At 43.7% G+C, this 13,166-nt stretch overlaps 1 protein-coding gene across 1 annotated transcript; it reads right to left on the bottom strand.

Moving 5' to 3' along the window:
* Positions 1-336: 336 nt before the first annotated feature.
* cenatac (centrosomal AT-AC splicing factor) lies at positions 337-4,034 on the bottom strand. Its single transcript, XM_061278497.1, has 11 exons — positions 3,819-4,034; positions 3,439-3,605; positions 3,269-3,367; positions 3,107-3,173; positions 2,730-2,792; positions 2,424-2,491; positions 2,238-2,343; positions 2,133-2,163; positions 1,811-1,915; positions 1,558-1,690; positions 337-1,463 (listed from the first exon to the last, which is right to left on the bottom strand). Exons 1-11 carry the CDS (start codon positions 3,933-3,935, stop codon positions 1,361-1,363), a joined length of 1,059 nt encoding a protein of 352 aa, XP_061134481.1. The 5' UTR covers positions 3,936-4,034; the 3' UTR covers positions 337-1,360.
* Positions 4,035-13,166: the final 9,132 nt, after the last annotated feature.

Genomic DNA, 13,166 nt, shown 5'->3' with positions numbered 1-13,166 from the left:
TTTAAGATGCGGTCAAAAGACCCACGTCAATCATGAAAGCTTTCGTCACAGGAAGGTGATGACGCTGTTCCTTTCTTCGTTTTGGACTGAATAGCAGACCATAGCCATGTTGTCACTGAGCTAAAAATAGCCGTCTGCTCTATCCCCATTCGCAGCTGTAGTGTGCACTGCACCTTACCAAGCTGATAACGGTGCAGTGGAAAAGACGTGCAGATAACATAAGGGCGTGCGAGTGCATATTCTAGAAGACCTATTTGTTGTGTACTGTGGTCTACGTGCAGATATAATGATACGCTATTTTCAGAACTTCAAATGAATGACACAAAACGATAAGAGCAGAGGTCCAATTGCATGTGTATTGTCCCTATAATTTCCTTGAGAGCCTGTGAGCATTGGTGCTCATTTCAAGGTCTGTACAAATGATGATGAAATTAATATGTGGTGACGAGATATTTCCCAGAAGGCCATTAACTAGGACATTTGCCTTTAAAAATGTGTTAATTTTGCACTGCAGAACATTACGGCACATATTTCCCTCGAATCGCACATTACACACAATTTATTACAGTGTGGAATGGAAAATGACCGTTTATATTCACAGGAAACAGCGAATATGCAATGCAAGCTAGCAAGTTGTGATGGAATATTATTGGATGTATGAACTCTTGAAATAACAACAACAAATAACTCATCTTTGTACATTTTCAAAATGTCTTAACAATTTCAACTAATTGACAGGCCGTTTGGTGTGGGTGCGAGTGTGGATGGTTGTTCGTCTCGATTGGCTGGCAACCGCCTACTGCGCGATGACCACTGGGATAGGCTCCAGCACGCCCGCGACCCCCGTGGGGACATAGCGGTACAATAAATGGATGGAGGGATGGATGCATCGTAAGGTATTGTTGGTTCACTTATAGTTGTACTTACAAACGTATATAAAACATCGAGCAATAAAATTCAATTTTAGATTTTTTTTTTCTTCAGGTAAAATTATACATTTGTCTAAATGAAAAGAGCAACAAAAAAAAAAAAAGCCCAGATTTATACCTGTTTGAGCACAGGGAGCAGAAAAGCATCAATTTCATTTTGACTCACGCCCTCAACGAGTTCTTAACTTTAAAAGTGCAGTGTATGGCGCCATCTGCTGTTATGTTAACAAAACAGCGAATACGAAGCCACAGTAAATTTGCTTGGTTATCTTCATATTTACAGTTTTTCAATTTTATTTTACTTTATCGCGGCGGTGTTTCTCTCAAACAAATGTTCACCATAATAGACTTGAACGCTGCTTTCAGATTACGACAAGAATTGGAACTCTGTGGTAAACCGAGGACGCAACCTCGGTCCACCAACTCAGATATTAGTCATTTGCTGTCATCTTTGCTTTCTTCGACCTTTCCCCACCTTGCTTCATTTTCCTCTTGGCTTTATTCTTCTGGCCTTCCTCCTGTCTGAACTGGTGCCTGTTCAAAAATGATACACGTCCAACCCGGACCGGACATTAGAAGACATACTAAAGTTCGTCTCTGGCTGAAGCACAGGGGGGCGAAATCTCACCTGGACTGCCAACGTCTGCCGCTGTTCCACACGCGGCCGAAGGAGGGCAACCAGTTGGCGTCCGTGTGTGAGCTATGGTCAAAGTTGGCCCCGACTCGGTTTGGGGGGAGCTTCCTCAGCTTCTCTTGCTCCTCTGAGAAAAATAGATTTCCCGTGAGACCTTCCAACACTTAACGTCTTCCCAGCGAGCTGCATCAAAAACATTGTCAAGGCTGAAGGCAACCCCTAAATTCAAACCAAAAAAACACGCTACTCTGTCTGAGGAAGCCCTGGGCCGACGGGCCAATCTCGGGAGGTGCCGTGTTTGAAGACGTCCCCTCGAGAGGATCATCATTCTGGAGCCAAGGAGGCACGGCACCTGTAATGCACAAAGAGAGTTAGCGATATTACAAGTACAGGCAGAAGGACATCCATCAACACGTAGAGGAGAGAGAAGAAGAAAAAAAAAAAAAACTTTTTTTTTTTTTTTTTTAAATTAGATCATCTTGATCTTGAAAAATCAGACCCAAAGCACTTGTAAGCCAAAGTATGTCTAAATTTGCTTCGTTCCTTATGGCTGCAGTTCTTTTCTGTACCTGTGTGTACATTTCCACCGTTTGATGAATCCTATGACAGAAAAAACGACATTAGTGAATAAATGGCATGTATGCGCGTGATGGGCTGGAAGGCATTTCATCTACCTGATGACCAATAAAAGTCAGGCCCCGCTCCTGCGCGTTGAGCGTCGAATGGACAAGGCTTCTCGCCGTGTGCTGGCGGGCTCCCCACGTCGTCATCCCCCGAAAGCTATTTTGCACCCCAGGTAAGAAGATGAGCCCAAAGCGTATTAAAAGACACTTGAAGACATTTGAGGGATACGCCGTTACCTGACACCGGCCCCTGTGACGGTTTCTGCTGCGTTTGGTCCGTTGCTTGACTCTGGCGCCGCTTCATGCTGATTTTGATTCAGGAAAAGCCAACAGTGGTTCACAGAGGAAGTCTCACAAACAAGTGTTCTCCGATTTGGCAATTATTTCGAAGGACCGGTTTTCTTGATTTTTGCTGACTTTCTTTTGTAGTTGCGGGTCTAGCTACTATCCACTCGACTTATCTGCTACGCGCCTGAACACTACGACAGTTGACAGTCAAGGCCACAGTTATGGATACCGGCCACTGCATCCTTGGAAACAAACCTCTAGACGAGACTCGAGGAGCTCTTGACGCCCTTTCTCCTGGGCCCGGATCAACTCGGCTTGCTGAGGACGACAAAGAGAACAGCAAATTTGAAATCTGGAAGTTGTGGTTGAACCAATATGGATTTAGTCAATAAAAGTAAGGGGTGGTACTCGGACAACGTGGTCCAGTCTTGTAATATCTGAGCCCAGATACCAAAACCAGTTAAAATAAAAATAATATATGCAATATTGTAAACAGTCATATCTGGTGATTGATTTTAAAAAGAAAAAAGTCTTGAGTGTCAGACTGGGACACAAATGGCAGCCCTGAGCAGAACCATACTTTCTGAGAACTAGCCTAAGACCAAGGGAGAGCGGATAAAAAGTAGTATTACCTGTTTGATGAATTCATCCTCCTTCTCCACAAATGTTTCCAACACTTTGGCCACTTCAGCTTTGAACCTACAGGAAAGCTCATTTATTTACTGTTAACTGTGAGAACGGTTGCAAAAGTCCAACATCTGTCGTCATGTTTCTGCAAGGTTGGCCAAGCTCACCGTTGAGTCTCTTCCTGCGTGAGGATGACTTTGTCTTTTAACTTGGGGTCTGCCTTGTTTTCCCACCAGAACTTGTGGGTACTCTTTCTGTGTTCTGGCCTGAAATCAGATCCATTGAATAGGTCAGCTCACAGCTAACCTTGAACCTTAACGACAAAAGGTTCACTCACGTGGCCATGTGCTCCAACAATCCTCCGTGTCGGACGGTCATGTTGCCGTCAGTGACATTTCGTTCCACTTCCCGTCCGCAGCAGTAACACCAAAAGGTTTTCTCGTGTTGAGCGCTGTCAAATTTTTCAACTGCGGGTTTGTTAAGTGTGCGCCGTGCTTCCTTCACCTGGAAGACATGAGGAACAGCTGCTCAAGCGCCTTTGGAACGTCAGAAACAAGTGAATATTTCACATTTTGACTCTTGGTCTTTACGAAGCCTTTAAAATGTCATAGAATCCTTCATTCTTAACATGCGGACAAAATGCAAACATCGTTTGTTGTTCCCATTACAATCGGTCTTGCTGAAGGGGCGTTCATTTCCTCGACATTAATGACTCACCTTTTCAATGAATTTCATTAACACAAGCCTAAGTCTGCTTTGGTGGTGTTTCCCGAAGATATGTCCTTTCCCGTTGAACGCCGTTTGCCTACATATGGCGCAGTAATAGGCGCCCATTTAGTCAAATAAGGTGAATAACAAACTAGTGACACCAGTGTTGTCCGAATCCGCAGGCAGCGTCAATATGGCGGCGACGTGACGTCATTTCCGGACAGTTTCAAGGCTGCGTTCGTGTGTCACGTGATGTGCGGTCCGGTCGCTCCGGAAATGACGCCGTAACATTCTCATCGCATTTACCCAAAAAGTCAGCAGTGATGTTAAAACCGAAAAACAATTTGAACTGGAACTAACCTTGATGGCCTAAAAAAAAAATAAAAAAAATATATATATACATATATATATACTCTAGTTTTTTTTTTTAAAGTACAATATTATAGAAAACTATTATATCCGATTAAAAGCATTAAAAAAATGTTCAGGGATTAATTAGTGATTTCTGTTCTTTAAAAGTGAGCAAAGGTGATTCAAGATTTTGCATTGGCCCCACCTTAGTGTGGTGGTTTTGGTAAAGTGCAATATGAGCACCACGGCTTGGCGTTCACAGAGTTCATAGGTCGAAGGGTACTTGTGGAGGACCGTGGAGCGCTTGCACTAGCCACATCTTGACAGACAGGAGCCAGGTGGCAGCTTTGCTTGTGGAACCTGATGACACCAGAGTCAGAGAGAGAATGGACCACTTAGACTTCTGCGAGAAGAGTTTATACAAACAGGAAAAACTCAGACAGACACTTCCCCCCACAGGGGTTTCTTTTTTAAAGGGCTGATTTATTTTAAAAAAAAGAATACAATTGTGATTCAAAGGCCATTTTAGTTAGAAGCAGCCACTTTTGGGTAAATGAAAGGACTCATTCCAGCACCTATTACAACAATTATACAAGTCCCCACTCAGAAAATTATGATGACTAATTGAATGATTACTAATTGAATGATGAATGAAAATAGATCATTTTGAATCTCTTGACCTTTCAGCCGGTCTTTTGGAATGCCCCCTGACCCTCAAAGGTGGTTTCAATGACAGCTTTTGACCACAGAGTGTCACTGCAGCCCATCCGCGAGAACGCTCTCGGGACACCGTTTCCCCTTTGCGGGACCTCTTTGCAGGATTTCAGTGCTTTTTTTTTTCTTTGACAGGATTTCAGTGCTGAGCTTCATTTTCTCAAGAGAATGACGTGTCAAGAAACACACAAGACAAACTTCCATGTACTTGCACGTACGCTCTCAGTAATAAAGCTTGATTAGCTTTGAAGACCATTAGGCGTAGAATCAAGAGTTCTGAGAGTAAATATGAGTATTCTCTGGAAACTCTGGAAGAAAGAATTTTACTTTGATCGATGCACTTACCTCTATTTTTATCCTTCTGTTGTTCACGTCCTGTTAGCTACAAAAAGAAGCCATCTTGAATCTTAGATAAGATTCCGAAGCAAGCGGAACAAGGTTGTTTTTTGTGTGTCTTGATTAAAAGCTTCACTATTGTTTGGTGTAATAAACAGCTCTCGTGAGAGCTCTCGTGGTTACCGCGTGCGCCTCACAGTTCTGAGGTTCCGAGAATGAATCTCGGCTACGGCCTCCCTGTGTAAAATGTGCGTTTCTCCGTGTTTCCTCTCACGTTTCGAATCATACGTTTGGTTCATTGAAGACTAAATTGTCCATGGGCAAGGTTTTTTCCTGGCTCAAATGGCGACAGCTGAGGTGTTACCATTCTGACCATTTATTTACACGCGCACCATGCTGGCTCAGTTACTTTTTGGCTGAAACATTTCATATTCCTGGAGGAACCTTATGTAACAGTAAATCAAAGAATAATGACCAAAGTGCCTTGCGCATATATTGCCTATTTCAATCTGGCTCGGTCATAGTTGAGTACAGCTGGAGGCAAAAACCAACCGGCTTAACCTAAAGTGAATAAACCTGGATAGAAAATGTCTGTTTCCAAATGCCAACCAAATAAAAGAAGAAGGGAAAGGAGAACAAATGGATCCGATTTGCTATTGGATGAAAGCAACATCCCGTGGCGCGTTAAAAGCGGACGAACGTGAAAGAAATTCACTTTTGTGAGGATTTATTGAAGCATGTTGTGGCTTAACACACAGCGAGTGTACTGGAAAGAGCACATCATTTATTGATTAAAATACTTTTCATGTTGGAAAAGCCCTGGCCACGATGCCGACAATTCATTAAAATAACATCACTCAGCTGTCAGAGTTAATCCTTCAACCATTTTTTTTCTCACCTGTTTCCCACGCCTCGACTTTTGCCCCCTTTGACTCTCCAGTGCTGCTCAGATGGTGACGTTCCAATATTGGATGCTGGTTCTTCTGTTGTGGCTGCACAGGAAAGTCCTGGCTCGAGGGAGACAGCAGGTGGGCGCCGTTGCGATGAATAAGATCTCTCTTGCTATTCTTAGACCGCAAAGCTCGAAGCTTTTGGAAAGTCTCAGAGATAGATCTCTCAGAGTTGGCATTGGCGCTGCTTTTACTGCTGGGAATGCTTTTGTTTTGCTTGGTCATGAGAAAATGTGCGGTGGTTTTATGGAAAGGTCACGTCGTCTCACAAAGTGTTAGCGACATGAAAAGATTAGAACGCTGCAAAGCTTTCTGGTTCATGAGAAAATCGTCCCCTTTATGTCATTCGATCAGTTTGTTCTAGCATGTTGAAGGGCTAAATCAATGCTATTTTAACTTGAACCAAATCTATCCATCTATCCAGTCTTGGATGCTAATTAGTATTAAGCTAGCAGTCTTTCAACTCTTTCCATCTTAAATCAGTCTTAGCTAGCAGAGTCTTCTAGCTTTTTCCATCTTAAATCTATTCAATCCAGTCTTAGATGCTAACTAGCAGAGCCTTTTAGCTCTTCAACACTGTTATCCCTCTGAATGACTTCCATCCGTTGAATGTGGAGAAGACGCAAGCTCGTCGTGTCCCAGTGAGATGACAGTAAAACACTTCCTGGAAGTTTGCTGCTATATCGTACATCTCCGTGCGAGCCACATAACAATTATGATTCCAATTACAATCAAAAGTATTCAAAGCTTGGAATGCAGTAGCGGTGACTTTTTTTTTTCCCCAGATAAAAAAACCTTTGAGGCAGAGAGTGCGGCCTTCTCTGTATGGGCTCCGTCAAGTAGCAGGCAGTAAAGACAGCGAAGCCTCCCCCCTAGTGGCTTTCATAAAAGTCCAGGGCCTCAAGTTCTGAGAGGAGCTAGTTGACTTCTTTTGCACTTACTACTGTTCATTTTTGACCTGGGCCAAGAATATGCTCACAACAATGGCCTGTCAAATACTACAATGATGCCTTGAGATAGGAGTGAACTTTGTAAAACATCACGGTCAAAGCAAACGTCCAATGAAGAGAATTAAACATGTATTCATTTGCCTTAAAGTCTATCAAAAATGTGAAAACTGGGAATTGCACGTGTAACAAATATTTACTATCAGATTCCCACGGTCGTATCAGCCCACCGCGCTAACAAACATTTGAGAGGTGATGTCAGGCTTAGAGAACACAATCTTACTCGCATTTCGTATAAATATCCTTCGATAAATACGCACCCGGATCGACCAATTACACTTAAACTTGGTTTTATGAATATTAGATCGCTTCATACGAAAGCCATTCTCGTTAATGATCTCATCACAGAACATAATCTAAACGCTTTTGGTCTCTGCGAGACCTGGTTAAAACCTAATGAACTGATGCCGCTTAATGAGGCCTCGCCTCCAAATTTTGTGAGCTCGCATGTGGCGCGTCCTCGAAAAAAGGGTGGGGGTGTCGCCCTCATCTCGAATTCCGAGCTTAGTTTTAGGCCTCGTTCGATCAACGTATTTAAAACATTTGAGGTTCTCATTGTCCGATCCACCGCTTTACCGTCATTTTATCTTGTTGTTATTTACCGTCCACCCGGGGCTTACTCTGGCTTCCTGGATGAATTTTCAGAATTTGTGGCTGATCTAGTAACCAATGCGGATAATATAATTATCATGGGCGATTTCAACATCCACATGAATTTACCGTCAGAGCCACTTACTTCGGCGTTTCAGACTTTAACTGATACCTTTGGTTTTACGCAAGCTGTACAGGCAGCAACGCATAAGAATGGAAATACCATAGATCTGGTATTATCCCGAGGACTTGCAACCTCAAATATAGCAGTACTGCCATACACTACTGTTTTGTCTGATCATTACTTAATAAAGTTTGAAATTATAGTTCCTTGTCAAAGACAAGAGAGCAATCAGCATTATAGGAGCCGTCATTTCAACTCTATGACTGCAACTGCGCTATCTGAAATACTGTCGCCGGCAAGCACTAATTTTCTCACATACGCCGACTCTATTGATAATCTTACGAATGAATTCAATGCGACATTGTTAAATGCCATTGACTCTGTGGCGCCGTTACGTCTGAAAACTCGCCGTAGAGTGCCTACTCCGTGGTTCACAGATGAAACGCGTACGCTTAAGCAATTATGTAGAAAGCATGAGCGCAGATGGCGTCTAACCAAACTTGAGGTTTTCCATCAGGCATGGCAGGATAGCCTCCTGAAATATAAAGATGCGCTTATCTTAGCAAAAACTCGATATTTTTCGCAAGTTATTAATCTCAATAAAAACAATCCGAAACACCTATTTGATACAGTGGCAAAGCTGACTCTGCGCCAGCCGACCTCCGATAGTTCCTTCCACTCAGCTGATGAGTTCATGAAATTTTTTGCTCAAAAGATTGAATCCATTAGGGATGAGATCAAGAATAGCATTCCAATCGCTCGGTCGAGCACGCCGTTTACCAACGCTGATGATCATGCAACAACCCTCTCAACTTTTAAAAGCGTGTCTCTTGAAAGGCTTACACAAATTGTTAGTGCGGCTAAACAAACAACATGTTTACTCGACCCTCTTCCAGCCAAACTACTTAAAGAATTATTTCAAATTTTAGGACCGTCCGTCTTAAATATAATCAATCTGTCTGTCTCCTCTGGGATAGTGCCAACAGCCTTTAAAACCGCTATCATTAAACCGTTACTTAAGCGACCAAATCTTGACCCGGACTGTCTCAGTAATTATAGGCCAGTTTCAAACCTCCCATTCATAGCAAAACTTCTTGAAAAAGTAGTAGCGCAGCAGCTTATTGATTACATGGTCGCCAATAATCGATACGACACTTTTCAGTCTGGTTTTAGAGCTAATCATTCCACTGAGACAGCACTTGCGAAAGTGACTAATGATCTCCTCGTAGCTATGGATTCAAACATTTCGTCTGTACTGTTACTACTCGATCTTAGTGCTGCCTTCGACACTGTAGACTTCGATATTTTATTAGGGCGTCTTAAAAGTTGTGTTGGTATTTCAGGGTCAGCACTAGGCTGGTTCCATTCCTATCTATCAAACAGGACGCACCGAGTGGTCCATGGCAATGCGTCCTCGGAGCTCTATAATGTTACATGTGGTGTCCCACAGGGATCGGTTCTCGGACCAATTCTTTTTAATATTTATATGATTCCGCTTGGGGACATAATACGTAAATATAATATTAGTTTTCAATGCTATGCGGATGACACCCAATTATATATGCCGTTATCGATGACAGATCCGCGGGATTGTTGTAATCTTGAGAAGTGCCTTGCGGAGATCAAGCAATGGATGTCTCTCAACTTCCTTCGTCTTAACCCAGATAAAACTGAGATGTTGATAATTGGTCCAGCTCGTTATCAACACTTATTCAAGGAAACCGCTATAACTATAGATAACCGTACTATCACTCAAAGCGATACTGTAACTAATCTCGGGGTAATATTTGACCAAACTCTCTCCTTTCAAAAGCACATTAAGAATATAACCAGAATTGCGTTTTTTCACCTTCGTAATATTGCAAAGATTCGTCCGATCCTCTCGACCGGTGATGCGGAAACTATTATACATGCGTTCGTCACGTCGCGCCTGGACTACTGTAATGTACTATTTTCGGGTCTTCCTAAGTCCCGCATCAAAAGTCTACAGTTAGTACAAAATGCCGCTGCAAGGCTGCTCTCTCGGACAAGAAAATTTGATCACATTACCCCAATACTAGCCAACTTACATTGGCTTCCGGTCCATTTAAGATGTGACTTCAAGGTTCTTCTATTAACCTATAAATCGCTGCATGGCTTAGCGCCTTCATATCTCGTCGACCTAGTTGTTCCTTATGTTCCGTCTCGTAACCTTCGTTCGCAAAACGCTACCCTTTTAGCGACACCGAGGGCTAAGAAAATGTCTGCAGGCTCTAGAGCATTTTCTATTCGGGCTCCAGAGCTTTGGAATGCCCTACCAATGGATATTAGGACTGCTACCTCAGTAGAAACATTTAAGACACGTTTAAAGACACATTTCTATGACATGGCCTTTAACTAACCTGTAGTGGCCGATTCGGCTGGAGTTTGTTTTCTCTCCCTCTACACCCCCTCCCTCCCCCCTCCCCGGCCGGGGAGGTGGTTAGGTGGTACCCATGCTGACAGCGGCTATCTGGATTCTCGTGGCCAATTCAGGATAGGGGAACTGCAGCTCAACCTCCTCGAAGAGCACTGCCAGGACAATTGAGGGCTCCTTTCGGCAGCCCTCTGCTGTGACATGGACATCCACTTTTTATTTAATTGATTTTCATGTTGTATCATTTGTGCCCTCTCTGCATCCATTTCAACCTGGTGATCCTGAAAGGGGGATCCTTCCATCTGTGGTCCCTTCTCAAGGTTTCTCATTTTCCCCCTGCTAGGGGTTTTTAAGTTTTTCCTTGCCCTTTTGGGAGCTTAAGATCAGGGGATGCTTTGAGAATAATTGTCAATTTCTGTCTATGTGAAGCCCTTTGAGACTGCTTGTGATTTAGGGCTATACAAATAAACTTGACTTGACAAATAAACTTGAATTGCAATCAAAATATTGACAGGAAAAAAAAATTGCTCTTCATTTGGACCCAAACACAAAGTAGGAGTTAAATTAGATTGGCTGGAAAAACAGGAGAAGAAATGTGGCAAGTGTGGATGCATCCCACATGAGTTGAGGCTCAGCACTTTTCAGCTTACATTGCACGGCACACGCCAAGTGGTGATGTTTCTGCACACATCTGCTGACAGAGTGGAAAAAAGGAGGCCATCTCTCCCCGTTTATGGAACGCAGACGTTGCCGAGCGTATCGAGCAGCGTCTGTCCGGGAGCCCCCCTGGGATTGCGACGGCTGGCAAAGAATCAAACACCTCTGCCTCCTCACCCACCAGATTTTGGCCTTTTTAAAGATGCTTCCTGTTCTCCTGAGCTACCAAAGTCTGCCCGTCAGTCAGCTTAGAACATTTGAGATAAAGATCTGGGCACTGCAGTGTATCATGCAATTGGGTGACTATTACAAATCCTATCCGTCCTGGTCCTGGTCCTGGTCCTGGTCCTGGTCCTGCCCTGCCCTGCCCTGCCCTGCCCTGCCCTGCCCTGCCCTGCCCTGCCCTGCCCTGCCTTGCCCCGCCCCGCCCCGCCCCATCCCATCCCATCCCATCCCATCCCATCCCATCCCATCCCATCCCATCCCATCCCATCCCATCCCATCCCATCCCATCCCATCCTATCCTATCCTATCCTATCCTATCCTATCCTATCCTATCCTATCCTATCCTATCCTATCCTATCCTATCCTATCCTAGATGAGCCTGCAAGTGACACAAGGGCGGATGTCGGACAGAGAAATCGATGAAGGGTGTGATTTTTGTTGATTGATGTCCACTTGGCGGCCCACATCAGAGAAGCCCCGCTGGGAGCAGGAAAGGAAGGGAGGGTAGGAAGGGGACGAACAGGAGGAAGGGGGTATGAAGGCAGACACCAACCGCTGTTTGCCGCCCTCTAATCTCTGCCTGGGTAATCAGAAACACATGGCTCCCATAATGGCCACACTGTGCGGTAGGTAGGTGGAGTAGAGACGTCGAGGTTGACGTCGACGAGAGGCCACCGTCATGTAAATGCAGCGCACGCTGATGAGCTGTGACAACGTACAAATACTTACTGTACTTTCGTTCGAAGAATGAGTCATTTACTATAACCTTATAAAATATACAGCGACGTTTTTTCTCATTACCTGCTTTGGCCACAAGTTGCATCGAGATGTGTCAACTCCTCTCAGCTCATCATTGCGGCACTAATATTGGTCGTTCTTCCTCGAGGCTAAAGAATATGTGACTGCGTACCGGCCGGTATATTGTCTGCTGCTATTTAGCATTAGCATTAAGGTGGCGTAAGCTCAGCTAAGGGGTCAACCAAACCACGCAATGTGTCATTTTCTAGGTCTTATGTGGAGTATAACAGACGATTTCTTTGAGGACCACATCACCCCTACTTGCGTAAAATCGGACAATTAGCTGCATTTTGGTCAACAGCGTTCACAAGAGTAATAATAATAATAAATTCTATTTATAACGCACTTTATATTCGGGGGAATCTCAAAGTGCTACATGGCAAAACCAAGAAAACAAAACAAGGACAAGTAAGAGTGCACGGAATCCAAACCTTAGGTTGATTCCAGACAGAATTGCAATTCTAACGTTAAACAACAAAGCCACAGAGGAAATGTTTCAACCGCAAACATTTGACCTACAAATGCTCCGAATATAGAACAGTAAACATTTTGGTGTTTGCTTTTATGTACGAGGAAGAAATCCCAAACTGGTTTTGCGAGGCCAACAAAAAGGGACTATTTTTTCTCCATCCCAAAATGAGGCTGGCTCCTTGCGGCCTGGTGTCACTACATCATTACGCACCCATTCGGGAGGTCGGCCCCGCTGTGCGGTTTGGTTTGCCTTCATTTGTGCCATCAAGTGCAGCTGATTTTAGCTCGAGTTTGGGGTCTACGTTAATGACAGCGGGCGTGCAGTAAGTAGATGTGACCGTGAATGTAAATACACTGCCACACATTTAATGCTGTCACCGCTTTAGGAGAAGAAGTAGCTTTCTTTTCCAGTAAATAACAATTTGCTCTTTCCACTGGGGCCAAAACAGAAAAGTTGGCAGAAGTACTCCTAACTGTGTATGGAAGTTGAAGTCAACTAAAATCATTTTATTTGATTATAGGATACATCCTGAGAAGAACCAAAATAATCACGTCTCTGGCAGGGACAGACAGGAGATAAAAAAAAATATATATCTGCTGGTATCTAGTAAGGGAAATGACGGGAGAACAGGAAATGACGAAGCGTTCGTATCTTCTTAAAGTCAGTCGGATAATCAACAATGAAATCATTCCTACTGGCAGCGAGTATAAAGTCTAAAATCTTAAATGCTTCTTCCA

Source organism: Syngnathus typhle, linkage group LG5, assembly GCF_033458585.1.
Source record: "Syngnathus typhle isolate RoL2023-S1 ecotype Sweden linkage group LG5, RoL_Styp_1.0, whole genome shotgun sequence".
Taxonomy (NCBI): Eukaryota; Metazoa; Chordata; class Actinopteri; order Syngnathiformes; family Syngnathidae; genus Syngnathus; species Syngnathus typhle.
The sequence above is the reverse complement of the archived record's forward strand: the minus strand, read 5'-3'. Positions and strand labels throughout refer to the sequence as shown.